Source organism: Cicer arietinum, chromosome 6 (assembly GCF_000331145.2).
Source record: "Cicer arietinum cultivar CDC Frontier isolate Library 1 chromosome 6, Cicar.CDCFrontier_v2.0, whole genome shotgun sequence".
In the NCBI taxonomy this organism is placed as follows: Eukaryota; Viridiplantae; Streptophyta; class Magnoliopsida; order Fabales; family Fabaceae; genus Cicer; species Cicer arietinum.
In genome coordinates this window covers 8,637,657-8,654,720 of record NC_021165.2, presented here as the reverse complement: position 1 = coordinate 8,654,720, position 17,064 = coordinate 8,637,657, and the positions used below count along the sequence as shown (strand labels likewise).

At 25.7% G+C, this 17,064-nt stretch overlaps 1 protein-coding gene across 1 annotated transcript; it reads right to left on the bottom strand.

The window, feature by feature from the left end:
* Positions 1 to 6,257: 6,257 nt before the first annotated feature.
* Positions 6,258 to 8,290, bottom strand: LOC101515782 (probable 3-hydroxyisobutyrate dehydrogenase-like 3, mitochondrial). The gene has a single exon (XM_004504125.4). It carries the CDS (start codon positions 8,215 to 8,217, stop codon positions 7,291 to 7,293), a length of 927 nt encoding a protein of 308 aa, XP_004504182.1. The 5' UTR covers positions 8,218 to 8,290; the 3' UTR covers positions 6,258 to 7,290.
* Between the last annotated feature and the right edge of the window lie 8,774 nt (positions 8,291 to 17,064).

Below are 17,064 nucleotides of genomic sequence, written 5' to 3'. Positions count from 1 at the left end.
TCATTACTTGATAAAAAAAAATTTAGTTAGAGAATAATGCTAACAATATATTAATTTTTTTTAGGTTAAATACCACTTGTGATCCCTTAACTTAATTTCAGTTAAGTTTTAATCTTTTATCTTTCTTTTTTTTTTTTACCGATTTGGTCATTTATTTTAAATTTAAGTGGCAATTTGATCTTTAATGTTTTAAAACGTCAATAATGTCATCCTTTTTTTTTTACAAAAATTCAAAAATTTATCAAAATTTTCAAACAAAATCCATAAAATTAGTTATATTTTGTAATTTAAAATAAATTTAATCAAATTCGTAATTCAAATATTCAAATAAACTCATATTTGTCATTCTTTATTTGATGTTGTTGGAGATGAAAATATGAGTCTATTTAAAGATTTAAATTATGAGTTGATGAAATTACATTATATTGAGGATGATAATTAATTTTATGAGTTTTGTTTGAAATTTTTTATGAGTTTTTTGAATTTTTGCAAAAAAAATAAGGATAATATTGTTGACATTTTAAAACATAAAATATCAAATTGTCACTTAAAATTAAAATAAATGACCAAATCGGGAATAAAAAAGACAAAGGACTAAAACGTTAACTGAAATTAAGTTAAGGGACCACAGGTGATATTTAGCCTATTTTTTAATATATCCTCTTTGATTGCTTAAAATACACATATATCACATTAAATTTATGAGGCTCGTATACTTTGGCGGGATTTATATAAATTTTGACCAATTAAATAAAGTGTATTGCTAGTACTCCTCTTTAATATTTTGTTGGAAATGGAAAAAATACCTCATGCGACTGTGCTTTGAGTCATCTAAACTGAAAAATTAATAAAATAAATCAATCAATTATTAATATTATAACCACGTATGATTGATCATGTTCACATAGTATTAATAATTCATTTGATCATCAATTATTAACGTAATAACATATTAATTTTGGTAACATATTTTTATTCTGTAATAATAAAGGAAGGATAATTAATATTTCATTTGTTCCTAAATATAAGACTTCATTAACTAGATCATATGAATTAAGAAAGTGGGTAGTATTGTTAAATTTGTTTTGAATTAATAGTCTTACATGTTCACCCTTAAAGAGAGAAAATTAATTAATATTTTTATTACAATATTTATTGTTAATTGTAGAAAAATGTAAATTAATTAGGAGTATTTTAGTTAAAAATAATTAATGCAGTTGATAATTTAAATTAAAGAGTGCTTTATAAAAAATGACCAAAATTTTTTCTTTAAAAAATATTTATATTTAAGGTGTGTTTGGTTTAATAGATAGAAGGAGAGATAATGAATTTTAACGGATGGAAGGAGAGGTAAGAAAAGAGAACTAAAAACATCTTTCGTTTAAATGAGAATAGAAGAGAAGAGAATATTTTTTTATAATGATTTTATGTTTAATTTTAATAGTTTCTTTTAATTATATTGACCATCTCCACTTTCATCTCCTTCAAATTTTAATAAAATAAATAGAAAACAAATTCAACTTAATATGAGAAGTTATTCATTCTCTTTCCTCTAACCAAACACATCTTTATATACCGATCGATGTGTATATGGTAGTCTATAAATCAATAAAAGTCACATCTTTATAGCTAATGTAGCATATTGTAGTATATAAATTAGTAAAATAGTATATTGTAGTGTATAAATTAATAAAAGTCAACAATATGAGCCAAAAAGTGGACTTGGATGCGTCTAATTGAAGAAGTGTTATAAATGTCCACATTAAGGCATATGGGCCATTTTTTATATAGAGCTTCAAATAGTATGGTCATATGGGATATTTATAGAGTTTTGAATAGCATGATCAATTGATCACAAGCAAACCATCTTTGTAAGAGAGATTTGCTAAATTTGGATGTCAGTATTTTAAATATGAATTTAAATATTTAAAATTTAGGTGGCGTTTAAAGTGAACTATCTACTAAATATTTCATTAGTGGATCATTCAAATTACAGTTTTTTTCTGTCGAAAAGAGAACAACATTTTAAAAAAAGATATCTAATAAAAACGAAATAATTGGTTGCGTTTGTTTCAGCTTTTTTTTAAGAAAACATCTATTTTTTTTAGCTAAAAAATGATTTTGTAGAGTTTAAAGGATATTTATTTCAGATTTTTTAAAAAAAAATCATTTCGCTAGAAAAATCATTTTTTGACTAAAAATAAAAAACTAAAAATAGTAGCTTATAGCATTTGTCTCTTGTGATAAATGTGGAAGAAAGATGATGAAAAATTGAAAAAACATTGAACTTAACCTATCAACGAGAGAAAATGATGTCATTACCCTACTTTTTCTTTTAATCCCAAAGTGCCCTTAACTAATTTTTATTAGATTTTCTTTTTCAGATTAAATCAATTCATTATTAATTGCGTTTTCTCTTTCATGCTGGCAATTTTTTTTACACGTTATCAAAAGATTTTTTTTAGATCGTTATTTTTTTGGTTGTGTGTTTATTTATTTATTTTACGAGTATTGAAGTACATTGATCAACTTAATAGTGCTTAATTTGAACTATTTGAATTGATTTGTTATAGTAAATTTGACAAAGATTATAATAAGTACAAAATTATAGATAATGAAAATATATCTTGGTGAATATGAATAATGGAATTTAATGATTATGAATAATAAAATTATAGAGAAGATTCATTTATAGAGACTAAAATTTCTTTTTATGTCATTTATGATAATTTTATAGTTTAAAAAAAATATTTTTACAAAATTATATATAAACAGGTTAAAAATCATTTAAAAAACATCATTTCATAATAATAAACAAACGACAGTCAAAAAATCATTTTTTAAAAAATCTCTATAAAATAATCTCTAAATTATTTAAAACAAAAATCATTTTTATTTAAACTCAAATAATCACCTAATAAATTGTGTGAAAAAAGTGAGATAACTACATCCCATAGTGCAGGTAATGTGTAGATTAGGAATAGGGTAACTAAACTATCTTTTCCTTAGATGCCTCGATAGGTACCACAATAGGCAAAACAAATGGTTATTATCGTAGAGACGAAATCGCTATTGGACTAAATAATGCGTACTTAATTTTAATGAGAATTTACTTTCTTTTTTTTTTTTTTTTTTTTTCCGAACTCCCAAACATCAGACACATTAAGTCATTTTCTTTTAAAACTTAAAGATTTAATAAAAATTGATATGTACTAAAATTTAATATTAGTAGAGATGAGTTAAAAAATAATTGATTTTCAACTAAAGTCCTTGCAATGTAAAAGCAAAACAAAAATATTAAAACACAAAAATCTAAATTTTATATTAATTTTGTATCAAAATATAAAATTAGGTGAACAGATATTTTTTTTAAGAACGAGTGAAAGATGTCAAACACAAATTTCTTATGTGATTATATATCTTAAAACTACTTTTATCAAACACATCGTACTACAAAATCGGTGCATTAATATTGGTATCATCACACCTTTAGTTAAAAGTGGACCATCCATTACTATATTTAAAAAATAAAAAATCATTCCACCTTAAATATTGATTTAGTCACAAGATGAATCCTAACCAAGAAAAATAAGAAAGTTCGTCTAAAACTTACAATTTTAAAATCCCAATATGTATAGAGGCTTAAGGTTAATTTCAAAATTATCATGCATGCACATATATGTTTGAATTAATGTATGTAAATATGTTTACAATAAAATTTATTTGTAAAAAATAAACTCTAAATTTCATATCTAATTGTTACTTTTATCTTGAGTTCTTTACGTTCAAAATTTTTTGAATCTTGTGGAGGAATTTTTTATAATATTTTAAACATTTGTAGAAAAACATTTAAAATTTTAAAGTTGAAGGACAATTCAACATGTTTCGTTGCAAATGAGACAAAAATTATTTATTGAATAATTTTGTATCAACTAAACATTGAAGTTTTTTATAAAGGCTAAAATTGAATCATATTCTTCCACCTAAACAACTAGTTATTGTATGCTGCATTTTCTCTTAAAGTGTGGTGAAAAACATATATTTCCATTAGTTTATTTGATACCGCTATTACTTGATTTAATTGATGAAGAAAAAAAAATACAATATGAATTATTTGTAGGGATTAAAATGAAATTTTTGTATCTTGCATGAAATAAAACCAATTTTTTTGTATTTTGTATGACTAATTGTATATTTAAACCTTAAGCAATTAATTATTCAACCGTTAAAAAACTAACAGTTTGAAGCATTAAGGACTAAAACGATAATGTTTGCATTTTTTCAATGACTTAATCAAACTTTTTATTTTGTAGAGACTAAAATCAAATATTTTGCATTCTACACAGACTAATTGCATATTTAAATCGAAAATCTATTTAAAAATACTATTGTCTTGAAAAATATTAAAGTGGTCTAATTTTTTATCAACTAAAAAAATAAATATTACATGAAATTGATTATGTTAATTTGATAAATGAATTTATATTTAAAAAAATTGAAACTTTTTTTTTACTTGAATTTATTACTTTAGAATTTAAAACCCCAATATGTACAGAGGCTTAAGGTGAATTGATTATGTTAATTTAATAAACTTATTTATATTCTAAAAGTTTTATTCTTATTTATTATATGAACTAAAATTTAAAAGTTAAAATTTTATAGAGACAAAATATATTTAATTTTATTTTGTAATGATTCAACTTTTTGGTGTCACTTTGGATGTGTAATGAAACTTATTTCAACTAATTAACATATGGTGCATTTTCTCTTAATGTGTAGTGCAAAAAGCATATATTTTCATTGGCTGGTTTAATTATACTATTAGTTTATTTAAAGATTAATTGGGCTTACAAATTCTGATTTTAATCTATATAAAATAATTTTTTTTAATTATATCAATGTAATTTGATATTTCCGTACTTTTAGTCTTTTAATAAATTTTAATTTTCAAAAGGCTGGTTTGACATGGATATGTGACAAAAATAAGTAAACCACTATTTTCGTCTATAAAAGAACGAGACGTTATTTTATTACCATACAAATTTCTTAAAGAAACAACTTATTGTCAAAATAGTATGTGACTAATATGACTTTAAAGACTAAATTGACTATTATTATGAAGTTTTGATAATGTCTGTCCCTCATTTCAAAGACTAAAAAGACTAAAACGTTGGTTTAACATAACAAAAATTATGTTGAGGTGGCTTAGTGGTTAAAAATTTACCATTTATTTAAGTTAATAATATGACCGGATTGATGGAATCCTTTGTTGAAGTAAGTTATCTCTATCAACTGTCATTCAACGTCAGGAAGATGTCGATACAATTTTTGGATAGATTTTTAAGTTATGAAGAATTCAACATTTGTTTGTTGGAAAGAGCCATATCACATTGTATCTTTGATCCATTAGAGGAATCAATTATATTATCTTTGACCAATTAGATAAAAACTCATCTCTTACTGCCATTATCCATTTTAACGTAACTAATTATTCCTTTTGTTACCTTTGGTGTCTTTTTTGGAGGTTGATGTCTCTTTATAGTTGACTCTCTTCATTATCAATTTTTTAATATTCTAATACTATATGAATTTTGAAAAATTTATTGGGAACTTAGAGAAAGACCAACCATGTAGAGGTGAGATTATGGATGCAAGCTTGAGGCAACTTAATTAATCTAATTTGTGGGAGTTGAGATTGCAAGCTTGTCCAAACACATGCTTAGAGATTGAATGTATAAGGAATAGTTAGAATGTTTATTATGATGAGTTCATTCAATCCAAATAATTTTTTTTTTCAAACCTGTTCTGATGTTAATGTTTCTCTCTCTCTGATTGTTGCATGTTTTGTGCTATTTAATTTGTACATTATTGTAGCTCTTGAATAAGAGGTGTTGCAGGTAAAAAGAAATTAATATAAATGGAGTGATCCACCATAAGTTAGTTATCTCAAATTAGATGAATCCTTTTCATTTGAGAATACACATAAGCAATATGTATCTTGATTGGAAAATTCAGCTTGAAATTTTGAAAGAACAACAAAAAAAGACATACAAATAGAAGCATCTTAAAATTTGAAGTACACATATCTTAAAACACTATATGATCAGTATTGCATACTTAGGCTTTCTTACTGATTTTCGAGTAAATTCAAATAACTAAATAAATTTCGAAATCATGTTGAATGGTAGGTAAAATTTCATCGTGTGTTTAAACTTCATATTGTTCCCATGCCAACTGCCAAATCCATATGATCAATATGAAGCAAAATTTAATTATATTAATTAATAAATAAAGCATAACACAAGGCACAATGTATAGTTTAGTTATGCCATACATACAACATCAGACAGCAATTCTACATTATGCAGAACAACACCAACACTGTATCCATCCATCATTCACCAATTATCTATTACACCAACTAGCAAATCCAAGCCTACACCAAATGATGAAGCCAGAAAGAAAGAAAAAAGTACATGCCCTAAAGCCCAGCCTCCCCAACAAAGATGTCAAGTCATGGCATTACATGATTATAACCAATGCACCTATAGTTATAAGTTCCTTTTGCACCAGAAAATTAATCTATTATTCATTTCACACCAATACCCAGTTTTTGGTTTTACACCATGCCATCCATCTATCCTTTCATGTCTCATGCTCCTTAACCGTTCCACTCCCTTAAAACAACCGGACAAAAATAGTATTTAGCAGTAGCACACATGTAAGTGCAACCCTCTCCCTTAAAACAACCTGCACATCAGCAGCCAAAAACCCCATAAAAACCTGCACCTCTATAATTATGCAGCAGCTGCATCGCGTTATCACCTGCCGATGTCTTCGGTCTTCCCGAAAATTCCCGCAGATATCATTTTGCCTGCCTTATCATTGATTCCATCGCCGTCTCCATTCTGAAAACACACCTTGCTGTCCGCAAATTCAATCAACAACATTAAATTGTAAACAGATTAAAGCAAATGCAGTGAGACCTGCACTGTTTTTACAATATAGTCCAGTCCACCCTTCATTTATCATTCTTCAACTTGATAAAAATATCCCCAAACACTCCCTTCAAGATTGATGATTTAATATTAACAAACTTTTAGATAAGATAACAACAACACAACCCCATAAGGCCAATGAATCTTACAAACCACACTTACTTCAACCTAGAAAAATCAATTAATTTTACAGTTTGCATAACTAGGCATTACTTATCATCACTTCATCAAGTAAATTTAACATGAGTTATTACTATACACATACTTTACCAATATTAAATTGTGATGAAATTTAATTTCCATTAATCCTATCAATAACAGAGATAACACCTTGAGTACCAAGTTTTCCATCCCCATTAGCAACCATTCCAGTAAAAATCTGTTTAGCCAAGGAAGCACCAGGCAAAACAACAACATTACCATCACCACCATCTTCAATAAAATTCACACCCATTCCCAAATCCTTCACTTGATACTCAGCAAAACCACCAGGCCTAAAATCCCTCTTTATTATCCTCTCCCCAAACAACTCCAAGGCTTTCGAAGACGCCGCACCGTTCCTAATTGCACCAACAAATTGCTCCAAATCAATCCCAGCTTTTTTCGCAAACACTAACCCTTCGCTAATTCCAATCAAATTCGCTCCGATCGTTATCTGATTCGCTATCTTGCAGCTCTGTCCACACCCTGCGGGTCCCATGTAGGTCGCTTTTCCCATTATTCTAAACAACGGTTGTAGCCATTCTACTACCGAGGCTTCTCCGGCGGCGAAGATAGCTAGTTTTCCTTCTCTTGCTCCGATGTCGCCGCCGGAGACAGGAGCGTCGATAGACCAAGCGTCTTTGGTTCTCGCTGCGGCGGCGATTTCTTTAGCGAGATCTGGATGTGAACTCGTTGTATCGACGGTTACGGTGTTAGGGTTTAGAGATGAAACGACGCCGTTTTTGTCGAGGAGGATTGATTTAACGTCGGAGGGATGACCTAGCATGGTGAAAACGACGTCGGTTAAGTTAGCAAGATGGGAAGGTGAATCGGCGAGTTTGGCGCCTTGAGATTGGAGGGAAAGGGAGTTTGGATGGGTTGGGTTGCGAGCGTAGAAAGTGAGAGTGTAGCCGGCGGTGATGAGGCGTGAGGCCATGGCACCGCCCATAACGCCGATGCCGATCCATCCGATTCGGGTTTCCGATGGTGTAATCGGGTTCGGGTATTTGCTTCCCATGTTACGTAGGAGGAAAGTATCAGATTCTCCCACTCAATTCCACAACTAAATTTTTTAATACAATTAAAAAGTAAAACATTTTTTTTCTAACTACATATTTTTAAAATATTTACACCCCTCAAATATTTTTAAGATTATTATATATATATATATCCAAATTATCATATTAAAAGAAAAAACTTAATTGAAGGTTAAAAAACTTCATGGTTTATCCTCTTCATTAAAACCACAATTGAGGGTAGACAAATTCGATGAAAGACTTCCAAGTTATTCAATTAGTATTTCATTGTTTAGATAAATTTTTTTAATAAATGTTTTTGTGAATTTTATGTGTTTGATTTTTTTGTACGAAATTATGCTAATAAATTAAATTTATGTACATCAACTAGATATAAGTTGATCAATAAACAATAAAACTACGTGAATCAAATAATAAACACAGATTAAACATACTTAAATTAACAACAAACGGTTTAAACATACATGAATTCTTTTTTTGAGATGGAACTTATGTGAATTAAATTATGTTACATGAATAATTAATTAAATTTGTGTGTTTTATATGTGCGGGAATTAAACTATGATAAGGGAATTGAATAAATAATGTGTGAATTAAATTTAGTCTACGTAAATTAGTAGATTGGTAACTATATTAACATTTTATAAAGAAATGAGTGATGTATAGATAAATTTTGTTTTCGTCAGTTTATGTGAATTCATTTTACTTGAGTGTAAATGAACTAAGATAATTTATATATCTACTACATCTGTAAAAAAATTCAACATAGAAAAAAAAATGATATTTATTGTCAATTTGGGGTGTAACTAGATATGTATGGAGTGTAATTAGAAGAAAAAAAATGAAATAAATAATTTGTTGGTTTTGTTTTTACATTAGTGTGTGAACTGTTATTAACGAAACTAAAGCTAAAGAATATTGTTTTTAGAGCGAGTTATGTTCTGATTTAGGATTTTGTTTTTCATAACATCCAATGAGGTAAATGACATACAAAAAATGACAAAAAAATGTCAAAAGGAAAGCCACTCAACCGAACTTTATTTTTCTGAGTGCCAATCCTAAGTTAGTTTCTCTACTCAGCGTAAAGTGCAATTGCATGTCGACATCTCAATTAAAATTATTTATAATCTTGTTTTGAAAAGCAGAAAAGTTTAATCATGTCATTAAGGTTAGGGTTGGTCACACATCTCGATTTTTATTGAATATTGAATTGAATCGAATAGATACACAAATGAGTATGCGTTCAATTGGACTCTCTTGAATTAAAACCGTGATGTTGGGTGATGCATTAGGAGCCACTATACCCAAATAACTGTTTGTTTCTATTTAGAGCCCCTTTATATATAAAAAGAGTGTGGATCAAACTTAGTAACTTTTAATGGAGTTGCAACGTTTTTTTAAATCTAAATTTAGATTTTCAATTTCAACAAATAAATTTTATTAAATGTATGATAATATGCATTTTCTAAGATTTAAAAGTAAATATTGTCAACAGAAAATAAATAAAAGGAAATGTCCAGCAATAGATTAAATAGTTACAATGTTTAATAGAGAGTAAAAAAAAATAGTTTGGGGAATGAATATATATAGAGAGATTAAAATGATAATTAAGAGGTCATGTGATCAATTTTCCTTCTAAGAAAATTAAAAATTAACTACTAATATCAGTTATTTTGAAAGAAAAAAAATCACGAATGTCCAATTTATCTATATTCGTCCATAATTGTTAATATAATATGACAATATTTAACAATTAGATTCAAAAAATTATTATTATAAAAAAATTATTAAATGTCTACATATTAAATTATTTATTAAGCAAGTTAACATAACTTAAGAGTTAATGCTAGAGTGAGTATTTTTTTTCATGACTAAATCCTAGAGTAAGTTGATTCTCACAATAATATTAAAAACAAAGTAAAGAAAATATGCATCTTTATTTATTTTTTGACAAATTGTTCGAGAACGAATCCTGATTGAAATAATTTTTAGTGAGATTTTAATTTATCTTTCAATCGAATTCTGAATTATTAAGATCTAATTCCTTTATGAATCAAAGAGTTAATTAAAACCAACAAAAGAAATATGCTACTCTATTGATGAGTTATTTTATTTATTACTCTTTCTGTTCTATAATAATTAACTTAATTATTTATAAAAAATATTTATCCAAACATGAAATACCCATTTCAATTTTTGATGTAATATTATCTTTTCTCTCTCTCTTTCTAATGTACCCTTTACAATAATAACAATAGTAAATGGGTTCATAAATAATAATAAAAATAATAATAATAATAATAATAATAATAATAATAATAACAGTAAATGGATAATATTTGATACATATAGTATAGTAAAAATACTATTGTATATTTTATTTTATTTTTTTTTATTTGTGTGTAATAATTAAATGAGTCAACTGTTCTAGACGAAAAGAGTACTTTATTATCTCCAAAAACATGTCCATATGCTATGCATGCTTCTTATTCATTTAAATTTAAAATAAAATTTCTTTTGTAATCTATATAATTTGTATTTATAATTTAACATTATTTAAAATACTATTTTTTAATTAATTATATATTGTTATTCAACTTTTTTTTTAAAGTTCTCTTGATTTACATTAATTACATCTTCATTCTTCACGTGTTAATTTAAAATACCAGTCCGTACTATACATTATGCACTTGCAGATAATAAAATTACGAATATTTTCTACTTTCATAAGGTCAAACTTTATAATTTTTTTTGAGGTATTATAATTATTTATTTATTGAGTGGATAAATAATATAAATGATCAAGATGCTTTTTTTTTTTACTGAAAATGACCACGATGCTAATAATTAAGTTTAATATATATATATATATATAGATATTTTAAATGAGATAATTATTATAATGTGAAAATGAAAGAAATAATTGTCATTAGTCATGAATTAAATTATGAATAACTAAGATTATAACAAAAAGTTATATAATTGATTTATTTTTTATTAAAAAATTATATTTGCTTTTGAAGGGCAGCAATAATGTCAATAATAATTCGATATGCATGGATGCTAATAATTTGCAAACATTACGCAATTACATACACAAATATCCAAATAAAGTTTTGGTTACTTTGGATTCCAGCAAAGGCGTCTAGTGTGGAAGTGTTTTAATTTTTAATTATTTTGCTGAAAAAAGTGTTTTTAGTTTTTTAAAGCTATTGTGGAAGTGTTATGAAATTATTTTTTTTTGCTAACTTTGCATCGGAGCAAAGTTTTCAATTATGGAAGAATACGATTCTATATGTGCGGTTCTTGTATTGTAGTATCTGCATGCTAACTAACTTTCTGAATCAGCAAGCAATAAATAAATAAATTAATACAGATAATATAAGTTGTCAAAATTCCTTTCAAACATGGTTAAGCCACTTTAGTTTTCTGATATTAATATCTTCGTTTGTAGTTTGGGGTTCAAAAAAATATCTTATTTTTTGTTCAATTTGTTTGACATGGTTTTGGCAACATGCTCCACCTCATAAGTCCTATTACCTCTCTCTTCGGACAAGAATCTCTGTCCATGGCTCCACCCCATGTTCAATTTTTTATTGCTGTTTCTTAATTATTATTCTAACCGTTGAAGTTTCGTGTGACACTTCAACTTTGCATTCTTGTTACATAGTACTTATCACTACTCGCCAACGTTGTTCATATTCGAGTACTATAAGATTATTTTTAGTTTATTTTTCAAATGTAAGTTTTTAACACCGTCGTCAAATAAAAAAAAATCCTTTCCCTCCCCCTTCTCTTCCTTTTGTCGGTAACCTTATTGAGAGCATATACACATGACTATCATGGTAGAAAAATTAAAATTTGGTTGGACATCTCACTGATACATCTATCGACATTTTAAGAGAAAAAAAATAAGATGGAATATTTTAAAAATAAATAAATAAATAGAAGAACTTGATAAACGCGATGTATTGATGATATTATGCGAGATAAGATTTTTTTCCTTCTACTTTCCCCTGTTTTAAATTTTTAACCGTAGACATGTATAAATTTATTAAAATATTTGTAACTCTTTAAAGATAAATGAATTAAATCATTTAAATTAATAACAAAATATAATATTATAAATCAAACTTAACTTTTATAATTTCGATGATTTAACCCATTTTTAAAAGTCATATAGCTTGTGTAATAAAAAAAAAATGTCAGATAGCTTGATTCCGTGATCATCGAGAAAGGTAAACAATAATACAACACGTGACATGTTTGTAGAAGAAAAACCCAGATTTTGTGTTTTCTCATCGAGGCACAATTTTCAGAAAACAACTCATACTAGTAAGTTTTACTTCATCAGAAACTATAATTTATTTTTTCATTTTTGTTTGTTAACGTTAAAATCATTTAGTAATTACTTTTTCAAAAATAAAATATAAACAAAATTAATACGACACATTCGGTAATTCTTATTTAATCTTTAAATTAATAATGAAATAAATTTTAAAAAATTATAATAATTAAATAGTCTTTATAAAAAATATCAGCAAAATAAAATTTAATTTTAAAAAAATTTATTTATAATAGTGACTATTATATTTTTTTATGATAAAATATACAAAATTAGTATAATTTCTATAAATAAAACGATATTTTTTCTTATATAATAATTTTAAAAAAAATATAAAAGTCAAAAAACAGTATTTTAATTTATAAAAATAATCGTTTATTTATTAATTTAGAAAATAATATATCAAAAATCCTTCTATTTGTAAATGGATCATATAAGCTCTCAATTAATACCTATTTTTTAGAATGAAAAGGAAATATTAACAATTTTTGTTCAATGTAAACCTTTAAAATAGGTCTCATCATTTAATTTAACTTTTCTATTTTTAATGATCCAAATTATTAGTAAGGAAAAGTATTTTAGATAATTATATATTTTTTTATTATAATAATATAGGGATCAAACTACCTTACTCATTTTAACAGAATCAAACTACCTTTCTTAATATATATAATATAATATAATATAATTTATTTACAATTCATTTTGAAAGTATTACTTATAATTCAACATTGATTTGTTAAACACCATTTCCATGAAGATTTCTATCGATCAATTACTTTATTTGTCTACTAAAAACAATTTATAAATATGTAAAACAAGTGCAGGTGCGATACAATACAAATAGGTAATTATGTTAATTTTTGAAATTTATAATATAGTACAATTTTAAATACGTTAATAAAGTTTTTATTAAAAAGATTATATACATATAGAATAATTATGAATAAATATATATTGACCATGCTTCATAAATATATAATTATAATATATTTGTTAATGTATCATTCAAAAAAATTTAAAAAATATCAGCTTTATTTAATATATAATAATATAAAAATATTTTTAATTAATAGTCTTTTCAGGAAATCATCCATAAAAAAAAGTCTTCAAATCTCGTTCAATATAAGATAATTTTTTTTAATTTAAGGATATTAACAACATTTTAAAGTAGATCATATATATTTTTTTAATTTAAGAATATTATCAACAATATAAGAATAATGATGTTCTAATTAAAAACAATTGTCTCACATTCTTTGCTTCTTTGATATTAATAGAATATGTATTCACAAATATACGTGAAATATCTGAAAAATATTTAAATAATTAATTTTTAAAAATTAAAAATAATAATTATGATAATGCTAAAACGTGTATCCGTAATCATCCATAAAATATCATATCCATACCGATACGTCTTTATTTTTTAGGCATATATAATTAACCACGATATTGCATGACTATATTATTTTTATATAGAACACTGATTATTTTATGATAAATAATTTCTTAAGATTCATAGTTAGACTTTGGCTTCCTCTCACTCTGCTTCATCCATTGAAGGTTCCAATGATGAATTTAATCCGTAACACTACCAGTTAGACAGCCACCCTTGATCCTATATTATTCTTCAACACTTCAATTGATCCTCCAACAAATTTTTAACCTCTAAGAATTAAATATTTTATTCCTAGATTTATGCTTACTAAATTTACATAATAGCAACTCACCTAAATATTTACTTATGGTTTTTATTTATTCCTAGTTTTTTTGTTTGAAATGTACGGTTGTTATTAGTATTTCATTTTGGATTTTATGATGTTTTGTTGATTTTAATTTGTTGGTACTGTATTGTTTTGGATTTTTCGGATTGTATATGTCGGTAATATAAATGAGTGTGAATCATGTTATTTGTTTGGATTTGTTTGAAAATAAAAGTTACTGTTACACGCTATTATTGAAAATAAACAGTTTCAATTTTAGTACGTCACAAAATATAAAAAATTGTATGACTTTTATAATGAGTGATTAAAGTCAAACTTATCTTAACTTTTTTTAATAAGCAAAATTACAAAACATGATTTTAGTTTTTTAAGAGTAAATAACCTAATAACATCAAATCTTCTTCACGTTTACCACTTTATAGACAAAAGTATAAACAAATTATATAACTTTGAATCGTTAGTGCACAAAGAAGTGGAGGGAGAGAGGAAGAATAGACAATTTAATGATTTAAAATTTTTAAATTTTTTAGCGATCAAATTGTCCCCAAATTTTCAAACAACAATCCATAGAGTTATTTCCAATGCACCAATTGCTGGAAATTTGACTAATGCAACCACCGAAGCTTCCATTAGAAATTCCATTAGAGATTTCAAGTGTTTGGAGGTAGACGAGATGGAAAGAAGATATTATTTTTAAAATTTTGTGTCTGATTTAATTTTTAATAGGTAAGGAGAAGATAACTAAAACAATATAACAATAATTTAAAACATCTGATTTTCCATTTAATCAAAATAAAAAAATTATTAATCTTTTTTTAATCAAATATATTTACATTTTTTTCTCATTCTTTTTTCTCCATTAAAATTTATCTTCTCCTCTCATGTCTTTTGAACCAAACACACTCTAAATATTTTAAGGTTGATATTCACCCGCAATCATATTTGATTAAATAAGTTATTTGGTATTGTCCTCAAATTAATTTGATCATGTGCAATATTGACTGACATTGCCAAGAATTTTCATGGTCCTACATTTGTAGAGATATTTTTAGGGACATGGATGATGCAACCTTAAGTTGCTTTGCAGTTAACATTGTCATTTAAAACTCTCTTTTTGCTAAGCTAATGAGGGTGATGGTGGCCATTGAGTTAGCCTCGAAGAAATGTTATCACCTTCTTTAGATTGAATCTACTTGACAAATTGCTATTTTGGCTTTTAAAAACCTTAAAGGCTGTCCCTTGGAAATTAAAGAACAAATAAATGGTTGAATTTTATTCATCTGACATTTTGAATTAGTTTTATTGTTTCTCATATTTACATATAGGAAAATTAGTGTGTGTTGTTTTGGGTCTTCATATTATTGACTTGTTCTAATACCATTTCTGATAGTATTAATGATTTCTTTACTAAGAATAGAGAATATAGATATCATTAATGTTTTGTTTAAGTTGTTTTTAATGTCTTTTAAATTACACTTTTTTTCTTCATATTATAATTTTATCTCTTTGAGTTTTTTAAATAAAGTTTTTTATCGAAAGAATTATAATCGGTTCATCTTGTTTCCTTAAATTTTAATCTTAACCTCAAAACTACTTTTTTCCTTTTATTCTATTATATTTATCGGAGTGTTGCAAAAGGTAATTAGTAGTTTCATTATAATTGAAATGTCATGAAACATTGACATCTAATGCATTTTATTTTTTGTTAAAAGAACTTTCCCCAAATAATTTTTCATAGAGATCTAAATGTGCCTAAAGTTAGTCTACAAGTGGTCAATTACATAGGAGGTGGAGCACGTAACTTCATTCAATTACTAAAATGAAAAAAAATAAAGTAGGTTAATTATAGTTTGAGATATTCTCCATCCATTCATATTTTAAGATTAATAAAAAAGACAAAAATACCTTAATGATATATATAATTTTTTTAGAAATTAATAAGAAATTATCAAACAAAAACCTTAATAATAACAATCAAATTAATTTCTTCTACGTATGATAAATGGTAAAGAAAAAAATACATAATCCACATTCTTTAATCTCATCTTCAAAAAAAATATTTGTTCGTGTTTACTTATATCGATCACAAGTGGTATCAGACATGACCATTCCAACCACTTATTGATAATAACTCATATGTTAGTGATAATAGCCTCTATAAGTTCCTTAATCAATATAAGTTCCTTAATCGATATACCGACTAAAATGAGTCATTTTAAACCATTTCAACAAACACTTAAAAAACAAAGTTGATTAAGAGACAAATAAAACAACTTCACACTCAATCGATGAAATTATAAACAAAATAATAAAAAAAAACTAAATATATATTGAATTATTTATTTAAATAAATAAAAAAACTAAATAATGGAGTTTAACCACCCCTTCAATAAAAAAGGGCGAGGGCGGCGCTTAGAGTTCTGATATTGCTATGCAATTTTGATAATTCACTTCACCACGTCGACATGTATGGTTCAAACTTCAAATACACCAAAAAAAAAAAAAATTGGATTGTTTAATACTTTGACGCTAGTTAATCCAATTTCAATTTATTTTATTAGTGATTAAAAATGACTTTCACGTCTCATGATAGTTGACCATTGGCAAAAAAAACAAAAATTGTGACCTTTTCAAGTTGAATGTATTATTTTTAATTGTATAATTTAATTAATAATTTTGACTATAATATATTAAAAAAGAATTGAATAAAATTAGTGTTATTTGATTCATTTATATACTCTGTGAAATGATGATCA

Coding starts and splice junctions, on each gene's coding strand:
- LOC101515782 (XM_004504125.4), bottom strand. CDS start 8,217: ATGGGAAGCAAATACCCGAACCCGATTACACCATCGGAAACCCGAATC.